The sequence below is a fragment of the Mauremys reevesii genome, linkage group 12 (genome assembly GCF_016161935.1).
Source record: "Mauremys reevesii isolate NIE-2019 linkage group 12, ASM1616193v1, whole genome shotgun sequence".
NCBI lineage: Eukaryota > Metazoa > Chordata > Testudines > Geoemydidae > Mauremys > Mauremys reevesii.
In genome coordinates, this window is record NC_052634.1 from 5,640,348 (window position 1) to 5,658,622 (window position 18,275).

Below are 18,275 nucleotides of genomic sequence, written 5' to 3' on the forward strand. Positions count from 1 at the left end.
TCATCTTAGAAAAGAGATGACTAAAGAGATATGATTGAGATCTATACGCATACATAAAAAAGCATGTATGGTATGGAGAAAGTGAATAGGGAAGTGTTATTTACCCCTTCATATAACACAAGAACTAGGGGTCATCCAATTAAATTAATAGGCAGCAGATTCAAAACAAACAAAAGGAAGTACTTCTTCACAAAATACAGTCAACCTGTGGAACTCATTGCCATGGGATGTAGTGACGGTCAAAGGTATAACTGGGTTCAAAACAGAATTAGCTGAATTCACAGAGGATAGATCCATCAATGGCTCCTAGCCAAGATGGTCAGGGACATAGCCCCATGCTCCAGGTGTCCCTGAACCTCCAACTACCAGAAGCTGGGACTGGACCACAAGGGATGGATCACTCCAAATTCCCTGTTCTGTTTATTCACTCTGAAGCATTTGGCACTGGTCAGTCAGAACACTGGCTATTGGGCTAGATGGACCATTGGTCTGACCCAGTATGGCCATTCTTATGTTCTTGAAATCTGTGAATCTGATCTGCACTCAAAAATTGCTCACTGCTAACAATGGATGTCAGTCACAAGTTCAGCAGCACAGTTTAACAACTAGCAGAGTCCAAGTCAAATTATGGACATCAGTGCTGTTATGTTCACAGCACACAGATAATTAGATAAGCACATAAATACCCTTGCTGAAAGGTTGCAACATAACACCACTTCATTTCTTAGAATTCAGAACAATAACACACAAGAACCGCAAAACAGAGAGAGAAAAAACAGACTACTCTCTACAACAGTGAGACAAAGCTCACCCTATCTTGCTTTAAACTGGCTCTTTCCAGATTTATACCAATTGCACTGACTGCAAGCAGGACCAGAAACCTTGAGCCCCACCTTCAAGTGATAGTTTGCAGCTCCCACATTCCTCAGTCCAGCACAAGTTTTGTTTCAGACACCTGTGGTTAAAACTTAAACCAAGCAGAGGTTAGCCAAGGGTTTCCAGAATCATGCTGAAAAGTTTAGACTGCTGTACCTTTGCTGTTAGACCGGGATAAAGTGGGCTGAGGTGGTTCATGGTATTATTATTTTTAGTCTATGGTAACCCCCACAGTGTCCTGGATGCTTTCCTGACATTCAGGAAGGGACAGTGCCTGTCCCCAGAGCTTACAGTTGCACACAGTAGAAAGAGGTCTGGGGAAAGGAACCCTTAAAGAGGAAAGGGACGTTGCTTAGTGCACATTGACTAGGAGGCTATTCTGTGTGAAGGAAGGGGCCATCTGGAGCCAGCGTGCTGGGGAAAGCAGGCAGACAAAGGGAGCAGCCGGAACAGGACCTTGGGCAGAGCATAAGGAGCTGGGCACGTAGGAAGAGATGAGGAAATGTGGTGATCTGAAGACATAAAATGACACGCAGAGCTTTTCTTGGGCTTTCGACACACAGCTGGGCCAAGCCCTGAAAGGGAGGAACAGCAAAGATATGATGCAGGAGAATGGAAGTCAGGAGAGCAACAGAAGGGACGCGGGCAGGAGAGCCCAGGTGGGCGGCAGTAGGCTTGGAGGTTGGGCACACCCCTGGCTAACTGAGCCACCCATTTATCCTGTAAGGGGGTGTTGTGTCTTTTGCTCTTTACCCAACAAATGTAATATGAAGGGACTATATGAGCACAGTGGGGGGTGCTTACTATGTAGATTGAATATGCCAGGCCTAGCTCCATACACACAAGTGGCTTCTGAAACATAAGAAACAGTGAAGGCTACTAGAGAGTTCACCAATTATTTAAAGGGATACTACCCCAATTTTTCTACACTACAGGGGGAATCTTTGCCCTCAGGGGACTTTAGACCTCAGTCTCTGACCCTGTGCCTTGCAGAGAGAGAACTAAAACATGACCAATATAAACCAGCTGCTGAGATTGGACTGGGTTCCACGTGTGGAGCATGAATGGGCAGATTTTACCTAGGGAATATCATGTGCATCACAGACTGAGGAGAAGCATTTCAGAGGAATTCCCTGGTTCAAATGTTGGCCACACAACCCAGTTAACAGGTGCAGCAGCCTCACGGCAGGCACAGACTGAGGAGAACTGTCTTAAGCCAACATTTATTCAGTTTGTGGGCTCAGCAGCCCAGCTGGCAAGGCCTCATCAGCACAAAGAGACAGATGTGGTTCAGCATTTCGTTTAGATTAACCTGTGCTGACTAAGGTTTAGCTGTAAGCATAACAAGGACAAACAGTGGCCAGCAATGGTACAGCTAAGCCCCTTCCTGAAACAGAGCCATTTCCTAGTGCAAGCAAGGCCTGAGGTTGAAGGAATTCTAGACAATATTAAATTTCCACCTAGTATGAGGTGGCATTTCCTGTCAGGAAGCAATTCCTATTGACCAGATCCGTCACTTTCACCACCTCAACTGTATCTTCCAGTCTCCCTCCTTTAATCCTTGAGATTAAATTAAATTGCTGCACAAATGATACGTAAATCTCCAAAGCCGGATGTCTACTTCTTTGGAGACAAATTCAGCAATCAGTACAAGAGAACAGAGGAAGAACAATTCAAAATAAACTGGTTGACAAGCTGAAGCTGAACTTTTGTAAGCTACTAAGGATAGGTAAGACTGCATGTTGCCCTGAAGAGATGTGGCAATTTACCCTCCTACAATGTTGGTATCTGGCTCACCAACCCTCAAATCCCGATTAGAGCTCTAATAGGAGAGGGCAGCTAGATAAATAAGTCAGGCTGCAAGGCTAAAGTAATTATCCTGCAGCGTACAGCAGCCTCTCCCTCTTAAACCTCAATTAAATTATATTAAATTCCATATAGAGTATTTCATCAAATCCCAACATTAGTGCTGATAAAAACCCATTAGAAAGAAAGAGAGGGAGTCTTTTCATACAAGCTGAAATCTGAGGGCTATACCGACTGATAGAGGCATTTAGAAAGGAGTTGGTTTAGATAGTCTAGCTGTAAAACATTTTCATTTCAAAATTTTAAACAGAGAGGCAGCAGTTCAACTAAATAGATATTTCTGCAGCGTTGTTATGGTCTAGGATCCAGAAGGGGAACTGAGTAGACTGCCTGGGTTTCCTTGTTCAGTAGATTTTTCCCTATCTCCAAAACGTGAGTTCCCCAGCTCATCTCTCATCACCTAACCTCCCCAAAAACGCCCCCCCTCCCCCACCAACTCACACAAATCAGATTTCGGCAGAATTCAAGGACAAATCACATCATATTCTTTTAAGCAGTGTTTGGCTCAAAGAGGAGCTGGGTTTGTCCACAGAAGCTTAAGCTGAGAGCAGAGTTACATTTATAGCCTTAGAACAGTTAACAGTAAGGCAACCAGGTGGCAAAACTACCATAAAGTGATATAATTTTAAGATGGAGACCCAGATACCACTAGAAAAAGGCAACATACAAAAGGAAAACAAGTGGCCTTTGTACTCTGCTTCTTAACGAGATGAACAAAGCCTGATGTATTCTTTGTTAAACATTTGTTTTAATCAGAAATCCCTCAAAATCCTGCTTTTCATGGAAAACTCTATGGATAACTGGAGAGCCAGCAGGATTATGGCTGACTCCAGAGAAGTGATACCAGCTAGAGTGAGGAAGGGATTGTTATTCAGACTGTTTAGGGGTTTTGTCATTACCTGTTTCACTCAAATGCCTGAACAAACAGCAGGAAGAAAATATCTTGTTACAGATTCAGTATTCAGCTAAGAGTTGAGAAATCTCATTCTATCTCCTTGGGGTCTCCAACCAGACTACCAGCAAAAACAATACTGGTATTGCCAATTAGGTAAAAAGGGGATAGGGGGGTAGGAGGGGAACCTCAGGCCTTTTTTTCCCAACTCAAAGAATCAAAACAGGGCACAGTCCCATGTGTCTCCCTGTAGAGCTCACCTTTAAGGATGACTTAGGTATAATGAAAGCAGGTAGGGGGAGATGCTGAGGGATGGACTAACCAAGAGATCCCCACTCTAAATTATAGAGTGATTCAAGAATCCACCTTCAAATGTATCATGGCCTTTGTAAGTTAGAACTGTGGAAGTTTCATATACACGCAGCCTTGATAGCTTTGTTTGAAGAAATATAGCTCTTCTATCAAAATATAACACAAGAAGGCCATAGACACATGCAGTATTGGATCTTTCAATGGAAAACACTTTACTTTACCAGATCTGAAATGGTGGGGCCAGAGGTTGTTACATATAGCACTGAAGCCCGGAGCTAACATTCCTCAGACATTTTGTGTTGATAATTCCGTCTTTATATTTTCCATCTCCATTCTGATAAAGAACTGATTGATATTGGATTTCTTGTCATTCCTCAATAATTTAGCAACAGATTTGATTAAAGAGTTAGACTCTGGGGCTGCTCCTAAATATGTATCCTGAGATACACACTGGATAACATCATCACAAGACAGGCTTGGAAAAATATCCAAACATTTTCTACCAAAGAAAATTCAGCGGGGAATCTGGTTAATTCCTTTCTTTTATGACTCACCTCCAGAGCTCAATGAGTTATCACAGATTTCTCTGTCAAGCAAGCAGCAGCAGATTTCAAATTTTGTCACGGTAGCATACATTGCTGAGTCCCTTGGAGCTACTGCACAGAACTCTGTACGGCGGCTTCTTCCTGCCTCCTGTGGTGGGTGTTCCAACAGTGGGTGATCAAAACTTCAGTGGGGACTCCTGCCCCCAGCAGCCATATCCCTGTCACTACCCACTGACACTTCCCTCATACAATAGACTCCCTGCAGAAACGCTGCTGTTTACTGATGGTTTCCCCAGCTCTAAACCTGCATTTTCCATTTATAATCTGATATCATTTGTGCAATGCATTTGCCCCTCCTGTTCATTGGCTTGCAAAATAACTAGGGATCTCCATGCTGTCTAGCAAACTCCTTGAATCATGTAATTCCTAATTTCTATTAGAAATAAAATTCCTCTACTGACCTGTCTCCAGCAGCAGTTCTAAGAGCAGGAGATCTGTCAGCCCCTTTGCAGGAGAGAGAGAAGGGGATTCTTACCTGGGATGGATTTTATCAAACAGCAGAGGAAATGTCCCACATTTGCAGGCAGGAGACTGATGGCAAACAGAAGGATTTGGGAAAACATCTGGAAGAGCCTCAGCTCTGAATAAAGCCTCAGATCCAAGGTACAAGTGCTCAAGTGGTACTGTGCAGCTAGCACTGATGGATGTGTTGAGTAGGACGGGCTGAGGCCATCCCTTCAGAATAAAAGCTTTGAGTGTCTGTCTGTACAATGGTAGGGATGAGCCTGCACAGCGCAGCAGCCAGCTAAACCCGCATCGTGGTGAAGTGCACGTGCAGTGCTCTAGCTGTTCATGAGGGGGCGACTTTATTCTAAGAACCAGTCTCCCTTAGAAATAAATCCTAAGGCAAAAGCGGCTGCTCTGGAGTTATCAGTTGCTCTAGGCAGCTCAGCGGTGCTTATGTCCTTATGCAGATTGGGCTAGGTGAGTATATGAATGATGTATAGTTAAGACTGCACGTTTCCCAGCTCCGACAGGCAGAACTTCACTGAAGAGCTTTGCATAAAGCATAATAGTTTCACCAGTAAGCAAACTATCTGTAGCTTTCAGAATCATTTTCTCTTAGCTACTGAAAGTCAGGGGCTCCCAGCAGAGACTGTTCTGTTCAGATCCTGATAAAGAATTATTAGCACTTAGTATTTTTTAAACTGTTCCTGCAAAATACTTTCCAAGCATGAGTCAAACCTCAAAATATTCACATATGGCACTATTCCTATTTTATATTAGCAAATTGAAGCATGGAGTTATCAGGTGCATAAGTTACGTCGCAGTAGGTACTGATGCCATGATACTTTATTGCGAGTGGTGCTGAGGGATGTGGGAGTGCACATAAGGAGGGAAGAAACAATATATGTGCCCAGGTACCCAGGGCTCCAAGCAACCTTGATAAAGGATGGTATCTTTTTCTTTCAAAAATCCTTTCCACTTAGTCTCAGCAGTCATTTCACGAGCTGGGTGACCTTTTTTACCTAGACTCTGAAGCATCTCAGAATTTTAGAACATACCATTTGCCATATCACATTAGACCAATAGTCAGTCAAATCAGATATCCTGCCACTGATAGTAACCTATATTCTATTTTAGAAGAAGGTGGGCCTTTCTCCACACACTATATTGTACTGGACAGCTTTGATCACTTTGCACCACAATATGATTGGTATATTTGTTTGAAAACCTGATGTCAACCAATGATGTGTTATGTTCCAGTTTATTTTACAGAGAAAATCTGGAAAGATCAAAGTATAATTTTAACTGTTAACTGAAACCAATGGCTTGCCAGATAAAGAGCTCATTCCCTCTTTAAAAGTGAAAAATATTTTTTAATGAATTAGAGACCATTCAGGTCTCATTCACCAGACATGTAAAGATCTGCATTCAACAATGAAGGAGATTGCAGTGTGCTTTAACGGCACATTCAAATTCTCTCTCAGCATTGACACTACTGAGCAGCTTTCAATGGACTCAACCACCACAACAGTAACTCTTGCCTTGGAGAGGAGACAAGATGTCCCCATTGTATTTTGTCTAAAGATCTTGGCCATTTAGAAAGCACTACTGTGGTCACAGCAGCAGTTCAGAGAACTGGAGCTAGCATAAGGGTTTAAATTGTTTTTAAACAATAGGCAGACAGTGAACTATAATAAATTGTAAAGTCACTCTTGAAGTTGCTTCAGAAAAAGAAATGTGAAATGTCACAGTTGGGATACTCTGATAATAGTGCATTTGTCTGATTTATAATTAATTTTTCCTCTCCATAAATATTTCTATTATATGCAATATATTTTTAAAATGTAATGTAATGTAATAATAATTGGAGATATACCAATCTCCTAGAACTGGAAGGGACCTTAAAAGGTCATTGAGTCCAGCCCCCTGCCTTCACTAGCAGGACCAAGTACTGATTTTTGCCCCAGATCCCTAAGTGGCCCCCTCAAGGATTGAACTCACAACCCTGGGTTTAGCAGGCCAATGCTCAAACCACTGAGCTATCCCTCCCCTGTCAATTTAAAAAAAAGTATGTATTAAAATAGGGGAAATAAATCTAGTAATGCTGAATTATTCAGATAAATTCTTGTTGCATTCATATATGTCCCTACATAAAGGTACAGTTAAAATAAGCAACTTGTGATGATGTGCACTGAAAGTTAGATGACAGAGCAGGCGGTGTAATTCTTTTAGAGTTGACTCTCAACCAGTTTGCCATGGTATCTGATACAGATTACATACACACTGTGTGGTGGCAATAGCCATATGCAATTTCTCATAAAACCTTGGCCACCTCACCTACACTATGCCCACAAATCCACCTCCCACGGGTTCTCTTCTTATCTTCAAATGACATAAAAGATGTCATCCAGCCATAGGAAGTTGTTCTTTCCTCAAAAAATTTACAACAGCCTAAGGCCCAGGATAGGAATATTCAGTCCTGCACTAGTGACAGGTTTACGTTCTCACACCTCCTGGCCCTTCAAACCTAAAACCAGGAGTTCACACCACTATGCAGAGACTCCCCACTATGCAATGCTTCTAACCCCAGAAGTTTCTAAGATTAAAGCTGTAACACCTTCTCATGTAGAAAAGCTACTTTAGGTCATTTTTAGAGATGTTATGTTTTTGTTTTCTTCTCTCTCAGAGTGCTAACTGGGTAGATTCATAATAATTAAGGCACCGGTGGAGGGATACAAAAGATACTTTCAACATCTTTGTTCTGAAATATTTTTTCTTCTTGTGAAGTATGTGCCTATACAGAATATATGATGTTGAAGTATGAAAAACTTTTCTGAGCATATTTGGAATGAGATGCACAATTCACTTGTGGTTGCCGCTGTCATCCCAAATTCTTGTCACAGTAAAACTTCTACACTGCATTATCATGTACTCTGTAAATATGATATACGGTAGATTAAGTGGTTTTAAAATTGTGCTGCATCTTCATTACACAATTGAGAATTATCCCATTATATACATTGCTAGTTCTGAATGTATGTACACTTGGATACTAACTTCTCCTAGTCTTTTTGAAGCTAAAGGTTGTGACACAGTTGAAAAAGTGAGCGAAAACTGTGGGGTTATGTATCTGCCTCACTATATTTGCATCTGTAATAGTCCCTTCCACCTTGATTCCCCTGCAGTTGTTTGTCTCCATAAGAATATAGCGTCCTGGATGCCAGAAGCTGTGATTAGGCAACAGGAGATGGAACACTTGATGATTACCTGTTCTGTTTATTCCCCCTGAAGCACCTGGCATTGGCCACTGTCGGAAGACACGATACTGGGCTAGATGGACCTTTTGTCTGACCCAGGACGGCCATTCTTATGTTTTTATGTAATAAATGGCCAAAAAGTGTTTTGCCCCAGCCTAGAAAGTGAACATATATTGCCACAATCCACATAAATTCAGATCTAAATATAGTTTCCATTTGTAATTATGCAAAACCCAACGTGTAAGAATAGTAATGAATCTTTCAAAACATAAGGTGCAGTTCCCTGCACTACTTTAAGCGATTGTGTTATCACACCTTGTAAGTGCTGGCTTGTCCCCAACCCATGAAGGACCATTACCAGACTCAGAGTCTCTTTTCAAGCAGTTTTATTTTTCAAACCCCAGGGTATGTCTACATTGTGTTTTAAAACCTGCAGCAGTGAGTCTCAGAACCTGGGTCTACTACAGTCTCAGTCAAGCTGATTCTAAAAACAGGTGTGTAGACTGTAATGGCATGCTAGACTTTATTATACTATTCAGCCACTACATGGTGCTTTATGAAACTTCCCTTATTTAGGCTATCCTCAGCCATACCTGGCAGTACATTAAAGGATCTTATACCCAACACATCCAGTTTATCTCGCTGGGAAGGAAGCTCTGTAGCCAACCCAGATCTGGTAGAGGAGTCTGACTTGCTAAGTGGCAGCCCTAAAACCTACTGTGTACAAAGTTTACATAACACACATATTCAGGTTCAGGGGCCCACCCTGGGCTTCAAAGCCCATGCTCCACCAAAGCCCAAACATCTACATAGCTCAATTTTTAGTTCCACAGCACAAGCTCCATGAGCCTGAGTCTATGGACCCGGGTTCTGAAACTCATTCCCACAGATTTTAAAGTGCAATGTAGACATATCCCAAAACAACAAAACAGTTCCCCAGCCCACCCTGGGGCTACAGCTACCTGGGAATTTCCCCCTTTGCCTTTCTCTGCCTTCCTCCTGCTCATCCTATTGCAAGAGAAAGGACTGAGAAAGGCAAAGGGGAAAATTCCCTGGCAGCTTGTAGCCCATGGTGGGCCGAATAACTCTTTTGTTGTTTTTGCTTATGTTTGGAAAATAAAACTGCCTGAAAAGAGATGCTGGGTGTGCCAGTGGATCTGTCGTGGGCTGAGACAAGCCAATACCTTACATGCCTATTGCTGGGAAAACAGAACCCTGAACACAAAATCAGGTAGTTAAAGGAAGGATTCTGGGAAAACATGCAAGATTGCAGTGAATACCACAGCTGTACAGCAAGTGAGAAATTATCACTACTTAGTAAGCATCATTACAGAAGATGGAAGATTGGATACTGAAGTCAGCACCAGAACAGCAAGAGTAAGACATTCTGGAAGAATAAACATCTAATCAGAAGGGACATAATTTGGAGACTAAATCCTAACTCTTAAAACTTACATTTGGCCCATATTAAATTATGGCTGTGAAACATGGACATGCCAACGATCAGTAATAAAGAAACTATAGCCTTAGAATTATGATCTTATGGAGTAATTCAGAAAATATCATGGATAGACCACATAATCAATGAAAAAGTATTGCAGATCATTGGAACACAGCAAACATTATTTAAAGAACTTATGAAAAGAAAGATTTGATTTACAGAGTAATTTTTAAGAAGTTCAGCAGGTGATGTACGTTCACGGGCACTGGAAGGGAAAGTTAATAGCAGAAGAGTATGAAGCAGAAAAAGAGATTTGGATGGATGATGTGGTATCCTAGGTAGATCATCCACAAAAAAATTAGCAGAGGACTCTACAGAATGGGTTCCATGGTTGCCAACCTCCTGTAATGGAGATGCCTCTCCACACCACCAAAAAGAAAGTTTTAAAGAGCAGAGATAAAATCTGGGCCTCTATTGCAGTCAACTGCAAAACTCTCATTTACTTCAGCACGGCTAATATTTCACCCTAGGACTATTTGCTATTTTTAAAAGTAGATTTATATTCTGTTATTGATCTGAGATTTTACATTTTTTTTAAACTTACTAAGGCAGTACAGTTTAAACAGTAGGGGAGAAGCTTAAAGGAAAAGTAATTGCCAGTTGAGCTTTGCTGATCAGATCTGGCAGCTTTAAAGCCAATTAATTTTCAGTTCAAACCTCCCTCAGTAAAACTGGAAAGCGGATTGTGATGGGAAAGGTGCCAGTTGGAGTCCATAGGTAATTCATTCCTCAGTGACAATATGGAGCAGCTTCTAGATTCATTGTAGGTGATAAAGACAGTTTTGTTTGTTTATTTCCCCAGTAAATCTTGAGATATTTGAGAGAGGCGATTAGTAAAGAAATATCACCATCAGTGTGGACAAGATAATAAAAACAGCAAAATGATACTCTGGTATATCAGAGAAGGGAACTAAAATAATCAGCGAGGAAACTACTGTGCTATGAACACTATCTATCTATATATATATATATTTTTTTTTTTTTTTATATAGAAGCTGTGCAGAACACTAACAGGCAGCCAACAGGCACACAGAAGGAGCACACTGATACTTTTAGCCAGTAAGATGGTCCCTGCAGATTCTTTTTTCAACTGGGAGAAACTGTAACATGAAGTCAGCCAGTCCGTCAGTTTCTACACTGATGAAAAGACTTCTATAAAATCAACAGGGAAGGAGAAACCTTTTTCTCTAAGGAAATGTTCTAAAGATTCTGGACATACTATTTTAAAGGATGTTCTATACAGAAGCTAAAACTTTATATAATTAGTTGATTTTTTTTAAATAACCAAGTTGATAACATTCCTTTAGTAGTTGCCTAAATGCACATAGGGAAGAGATGGATGTTTTGTTCTTCTTTGGAGAAATTTAATCTATCTTTAATTCCATGTATTTGCTACCCAGATAATATGATGATAAGCACTTTAGAAATGCATATAAGTAACTATTTCAAAGTCAGACAAACTTCATGTCTGCCCATTAAAAAAAACAAAACATGTCATAAGATTTTTTTTTTATTTTTGACAATTCATTTAACTATGCAGTGTATAGTTTACTGTCTAAGTTCAGGTACTATGGACACGACAGATGACTACTTTCAATGTGTCTTTGGACTATAAAGCATACTCACTAGAACGGAGTTCCAACATATGTAACATCTTCTGCAGATGCTTATACCTTGGCTGACATAAAAGTTATGAATATTTTACATGAAGCAATTCAGATGCAAAAAGAATAAGACATGACTACACAAAAACAAGGATGATTCTTCAGAGACGAACACCTTGCATTTAAGTGCACCTTAATGCCTGATTGTGCAATCATACTTAAAAGACGTGCACTTATATCTATAAATTATAGTCCTATTAAATAGATTTTAGAATTTCGCAAAGCGCTTTGGCCACAGTTCAATCGAGCTGATTCTTCGGCGGCAGATCAAAGAGGAAGAGAGGGAATGAGGGACCCACCGCCAAATTTCCACCAAAGACCCAGAGGTCCTGCCCCAATACCAGATGGTATCGCCCCTTTGAATTGGCCGCTCCAAGCACCTGCTTGCTAAGCTGGTGCCTGGAGCGGCCCTGGCACCAATGAAAGTCAGATTATGTTTACTAAGGTGCTTAAATAAGGATTTAGGTGTCTACATTCAGAAACAAGAGTGCTGACCTGTCCTTTTTATCATCATTATACTTTATAAAGTAAACATTTTGGAAGGAGTTTTGTAAAACTATAAATAACCACAATTTTTCAAGTTTTCTTTTTTTTTTTTAAAGTCAAATTCTTAGTCTAAGATAAACATTTTAGAGTAGTAAACAAAAATATTATATTAGTTGGTATTATTTCTAAATTAAGGTTGATAATTCCAGTGTCTTCACATTTTGATTTTGTCTCAGTTAAGGTGGAAGGTCTGGCAAGACAAACATACAATCCATAGTAGTGCACATTAAATATTAACATGTTAACAGTGATGCCATCTGTAAATTTAAGTTTATGAAAGTTATGACTGCAGCTACCGTGACATTCTACAAACTTTAGTTGTCTTATACATACCTCTCCCATTCTCCCAAGTTAACCTTTTACAGTACCCCTTAACAGCAATATAATAATTTATTTTAAAAGAGAATAGGCAAAATTGTTAAGCTAATGTAATATTCTTATAAAATGGATGCAAAGTAAGAAGGAGACTAAGGTTCAGATTTTCAAAGATATTTAGGCATCATCCTACAGGACTTTCTAGTGGTTCTCTTTATTAATTAGTCTGGAAAACTGCACAAATGATATCCTGTACTTTTTATGAATCATCGTTTGAACTCAGTCAATAGACAGTGAAGAAAAATTGTTCAAATACTACTTAAGTATTAAGTAAATTGTATATACACCACACAATACTGACATAGTATGGGGTTAATTTTCAATATATTGCCTGGGAATTTGGCAATGTGACCCAAACTACTGTTAACGTTACCCTATGATTCGTTTAAAATCAACAGAAGAGCTAAAGTGTATTTTCAAGTAAATCTTGCCAAAAGCTATTTTTACACTCTTCATGGAATAAGATCCTTGATAGCTCCCTCATTCCAAAGCTTCCTTCCTCTCTCTATGTTCTGAGACCAAAAAAAAAAATATTTATTCTAGTAAGAATTGTTTGTAGAATCAAATCCGCAGTATAAAAACAAACAATAACAGAAAATCAGTAAGTGGAAAAACAATTTAAAGGCTATTTTCATTTATACTGTTAGCCAAGTTTGATAAGGGATGTCATGTAAGTTCTGGGGGGAAAATTTAATCATGACAATGTTTGATAAAATCCCCCGCCTCTGTTCTCCTGTGATAGCTCCAAGCCCTAGGATCTCCAGGCTCCCTTTATTTTGTTCTTCCCATCTCTTCAACATGCTCAAGGGAAGGGAACCCAGGGCTCAGAATAAGCAAGTCAGTAACGATGACAAACTTATGACTTGATTTTTAAAACCACTTAAAGGCACGGGTTTTATCATGGAGATCAGTGTTTTGTATTACTAATTAACACTGCACTAATTACTGTCTGTTCTCTTTGTTTTGATTTTTTGCTATATTTCAATAAAGTATGCTGCTGCCAAAAGTGTTAAAAATTGCTTGAACTGTTAAAGATACATACAGAAAGCTAAATATGTATGAAACCCTGCACCTTCCCTTACAGCGTATGTTCTCGTATACAACACCATACATGACCAACACTCTGTGCCCTCCATTTCAGCTTATTTGCCAGACAAAATCAATTTTAGCTTTGCAGGGTGTTTGCAATGACTGTGAATCTGTGTCTCAGACTCTCTCTTTTCTGCTTCAAGTGATTTTCTATGGTCCTCGCTTCGTTCAAGATTCCATCAAGCTCTTGTACATAAGAAGCATCCATTGCCGCTCTCTCACTTAATTGGAAAAAAACCTAATGTTAAACTAAATACTTAAAAATATTAACACTCTCAACTACTACTGATATTTGGAATTGCTTTAATGCTTTGCTTATAAATCAGTTGTCTATCAGTCAGTGGAATATATGACTAAATTAACTCTTCAGTTTCACAGACTAAGTAGAGGAGTTTGTTATTTCAGGATTTAGGGTTATTTTTTTCCTTCTTCAGTTTCTTGACACTGCAGACACTTCACCACACCATATCCCACCTTTATCTATCAATCATCTAGGAATTTATATTAGCACTCATCATTGTAGTATCCAAGTGCCTTCCATCAGTTAAAAAAAAAAAAACAACACTAACAATATTTCTGTCTTCCTGTCCTGGCAGGCTTTTTATCTTGTTTTTTCAATAAAAAGAACTGCATGTATTCGTATTCCGGTGTCAGCATATAGGAAGGCTAGGGCAAAAAGATGGATTTTGTTCTGAGGTTAAAAATAAAGGTTTTTGATCAATCTGGCAATACTCTAACACTAGTCAGAACTATGAGCTTGCATCAAGGGGAGAATTACACCCCATGCAGTGAAAAGCATTAGCCCATCAAACCACATTGCATCCTATCCACACCTCAAGGTTGGCAAGTAGTTAGACTAAAAATATTTTAAGAAACAAGAATTATCCCAGGTTATTTTAAGTATATAAAAATTGTATAAAAAGTTTAAAGCTGACTTGCCTTAAAATATGGGCATATTTTGACAACAGGTTATTAATTTCCTTGTTCATATCTGTTAATACAAATATTTATTTTATTTCAAAGGCTTGAATTGAGTGGTTCATGTCAACATTGATATGTCTGAGTAGATCTGAATATTTTTAATACATCACCATTTAAAACCTTTTCCAGTGCTTCAGGTTTGTAAAGTGACTGTGAGCTTTCAGAAAGAGCCAAGTCTGGTCTTTCCAGGGAGGACAACTGAGGACTTTCTGAAGCTTCATTCTAGTAACAAAACACATGGGAAAAATGCATGGTAATATAGGTTCTTAGGAATTTGAAACTTTGCAGTTTGGACCTGCATTTTGGATTTTATTTTAAATTAAGGTTATAGTATTGCTGACTTCACATGCAGCTTGTGTTCTTAACCATGTGAGTGTACTATGCCTCCATCCTGAATCTGAACAGGTAATGTGATTAACAGGTTATAATATGGTTCTGCTGTATAGACAAGCCCTCTTAAACCAGCTAGTCAGTTTTGCCTCCCTGGTATCTTGCCAAAGGTCACTCTAAAGTGCACTGTACCATATGAAAAAAGCAACAATCTTCTGCTCTGAGCTCCAACAGATGAGGCAGTATGAGATAGTTGCACAGATTTTCCCACAATGCCAACAGTTTTGACTTTTGGACAGGCCCGGCATGTGGCTGTGCTGCAAAATGCTACATTAACACACAATGAAATGAAAAAACACAAAAGAGACTTAACTGTACAGACTGGTCCTGTCTTCCCTGAGTACTTGAGTAGTTACAAAAGCTAGCATTATCAGCTCAGAAAGATAATAAAGTTTACCATGTTCAAGACGGCACTTGAACTCCTGACACTATTATTCCAGTCAGAATAAGAGGTAACAATGAAATTTCAAATTCCCACCTGCTAGAAAGCAAGCTGATTCATGGGGATGGATGAAATTAAAATCTGTTTTCAATACTGAGTTGAGATATTTGAGTGGTTCACTAGACAACCTGATTCTATGCAACCTAAAGTTTTGCTTTCAATCAAGATAAGCCCTAATGAGAAGTGCAGCTGTAAGTAAGTCAAATTTTGTTTGTCGTAAAAAGCAAAAGCTTTATTCTGTGATCTCCTAATGCACTCAGGAAAACCATACAACTCTTCTGTAGTTTACATGGAGTGAGACGGTGGTCTGAACCCCGTTCCTATTGGACAGTTATCCATGGCAGTCTCAGTGAAGAGAGCACAGACTGAATGGCATTTTAACTGAGCTCCCCTCAGCCCTAGAAGGGTTCCCTTGTCCATTCCTCTCCCCCATCAAAGTCAGAGAAAACCACTCACCTCCATCTCCTTTCTACGCTTACTTCTATTTTCATCACCTTTTACTGTGTTACTTGTCATTGTTACCTGACAAAAAATGTAATGTCACATTTGATGAGTAAAAATAAAAGACTATAACATGAATTTTCAGCATAATGTGATCTCCATAGATTCTCACTTTATGAAAGGTGAAGCTAAAGCCCCAAGTAAAGGGTGGCAAGAGAAACACAACTGGATAAAGTAGGAACTGAAGAAACAATATGTCACCATGATTGTCTGCCACAACCTGCCAGTCTACATACACTAATTCAGACAGCATGAGTACAATTCCATACACAAGCTCAGATGTCATGAACCGCACTGAGATGGGCACCATACTGGCTATGGAGCTATTTGTACCAGAACCAGCAACTACCAGTGAAAAACATTACTATTTAAATCATGATCCTTTCGGCCAGCACTCAAAGCAGAACTCTCTGGGCTGCAGGGAAGGCAGCCTGGTCTTGTGGCGAGAGCCAGGGCCAAGAGTTAGGACTCCCGGGCTCTCTTCTTGGCTCTGGAAGAGTGGTCCGGTGGTTAGCGCTGGGGGAAACAGACAGACAGGACTCCTTGATTCTATCTTCAGCTTCACCCACTGTGGGGCCCTTCCCTATATGTCGAATGGGAATGGCACTCACCCACCCGGCGCACAGGGACCTGTGAGACTGAACAAGTTAGTGCCAGCAAAGTTTTGTGAGCTCTTTGGACAAAGGCGCTGGGAAGGGGCAAATGATTGTTGTTATTCACTCCAAGGCCCTTCTAGCAAGCCTCTACCTTGACTGTGCGGCCTACGGGCAGCAACAGGTGTGAACTGGGTTTGTGATGGGTCCAAACGCCCCCCAATGCCCCATCTCGGAGGGGATTACCCCTCTTTAGGGAAAGCAGTGCCCACCCAGATCCTAATAACCCCCACAAACACCCGGCTGCACCCCCCTCACAGACATACCCTTTCTACCCCACCACACCCCTGCAGCTCCACTGCCTGGAGGTCTTGGCATGCAGCCCCTGGTGACCCCCCCGACCCCGCAAAGTGCACCCCCCCACATACACCCCTTTCCCCCCCACAGCTCTGCCTCCAGTGGGGCTTGGTATGCAAGAACCACTGAAACCCTAGTGCCCCCCCATTAACACCTGTAACCTACCCCCCCTTGCACACACCTCCCCCGCAAGCTGCACGCGCCCCGCCCTGAGGACCGGGAGGTAGTGGGGGGAGAAGGCTCGCGCCGGAAGCGGCCGCTAACGGTTCCGCGCGCGGGCGTCGGGGCGGGGAGGGTCCGCACTTCGCACAGAAGCTCAGGCCCCCCCGCGGCGAGCCCTGCCTATCAGCGGTGCAGTTACCCGCTCCCGCCGCCAGGGGGCAGCTGGGCACTGACTGAGCCCGAGCGGCCGAGTGCGCTGGGCTGGGCGCTCGGGGAGGCGGGGTTCGCAATGACACACACACAGCCCTACACCCCACAAACACACCACACCCCCCCCCCACACAGAGACCTAGACCCCACAAACCTCACACACACACACACACAGCCCTACACCCCACAAACCTCTCTCTCACACACACCTAGACCCCACAAACCTCACACACACACACAGCCCTACACCCCACAAACCTCTCTCTCACACACACACACACAGCCCTACACCCCACAAACTTCACACACACAGCCCTATACCCCACAAACCTCTCTCACACACACACAGCCCTATACCCCACAAACCTCTCTCACACACACACAGCCCTATACCCCACAAACCTCTCTCTCACACACACACCCCTACACCCCACAACCTCACACACACACCTACACCTCACACATACACACTCCTCTCACACACACCCCACAGACCTCACATGCACACACCCCTACACCCCCCCACACCTACACCCCACAAACCTCACACACACAGCTGCACGCACCCACACAATACAACCACCATATCTACACACACACACCACACCCTATACCCACCACCTCCACACACAACCCCCACACATTTACCTCCACACAGCTACACCCCTGAAACCTCACACCTACACCCCTATACATAACCCCACAACTCCTACATGTCCACACACCCACATCACACACTCACCTACACATCACAATCCCCACCACACTGTCTAGAGTGACTCACAACTGTGAGTGCCTACTTCAGGGCAGACTGTCAAAAGCAGAATAGATGCCCCAAACTGGTGGTATTTTTTATAATTAGATTTCACCACCTCAGTACCAAGCGTGAACTCCCAAAGTACTACACTAGTCTTATAATGCAGTCACAGACAGCCTCCTTAGACACTCCAGTCTATCTTGCTACCCAGGCAAGATGAACTATGTGATAAATTGTCACTTACACCCAAAATCACAAAATATTCCAGATTATGCCCAGTCCCAACAGACCAGTTACTCAGGTCAATTTTCATCCTAGATCTCACACCAAAGACAGCGCTGGTAGCCAGTTCTATAGTAAACTAATTAAAGGTTTATTAGGCTGAGAAAAAGGAATGAAACTTATTGAGAGGTTAGAGCAGGTAAAAATATATGTACAGGTGAGTCACAGTC

General features: G+C 41.5%; 1 protein-coding gene across 9 annotated transcripts in view; it reads right to left on the reverse strand.

Moving 5' to 3' along the window:
- LOC120375603 (beta,beta-carotene 9',10'-oxygenase-like) overlaps positions 1–18,275 on the reverse strand; it is a 78,683-nt gene that overhangs the window by 27,579 nt on the left and 32,829 nt on the right. Inside the window, exons 1-4 of one of the 9 annotated variants that reach the window (XM_039496328.1) lie at positions 16,860–16,915; positions 16,110–16,260; positions 15,700–15,765; positions 14,522–14,633 (exon numbers count right to left, since the gene is read on the reverse strand). The exons of 2 other annotated variants lie outside the window; for them this stretch is intronic. In XM_039496328.1, coding sequence (XP_039352262.1) covers positions 14,522–14,633; positions 15,700–15,759 — 172 coding nt within the window. In that variant the 5' untranslated portion in view covers positions 15,760–15,765; positions 16,110–16,260; positions 16,860–16,915. 6 more of the 9 variants (XM_039496324.1, XM_039496325.1, XM_039496327.1 and 3 more) reach the window with 6 other exon arrangements.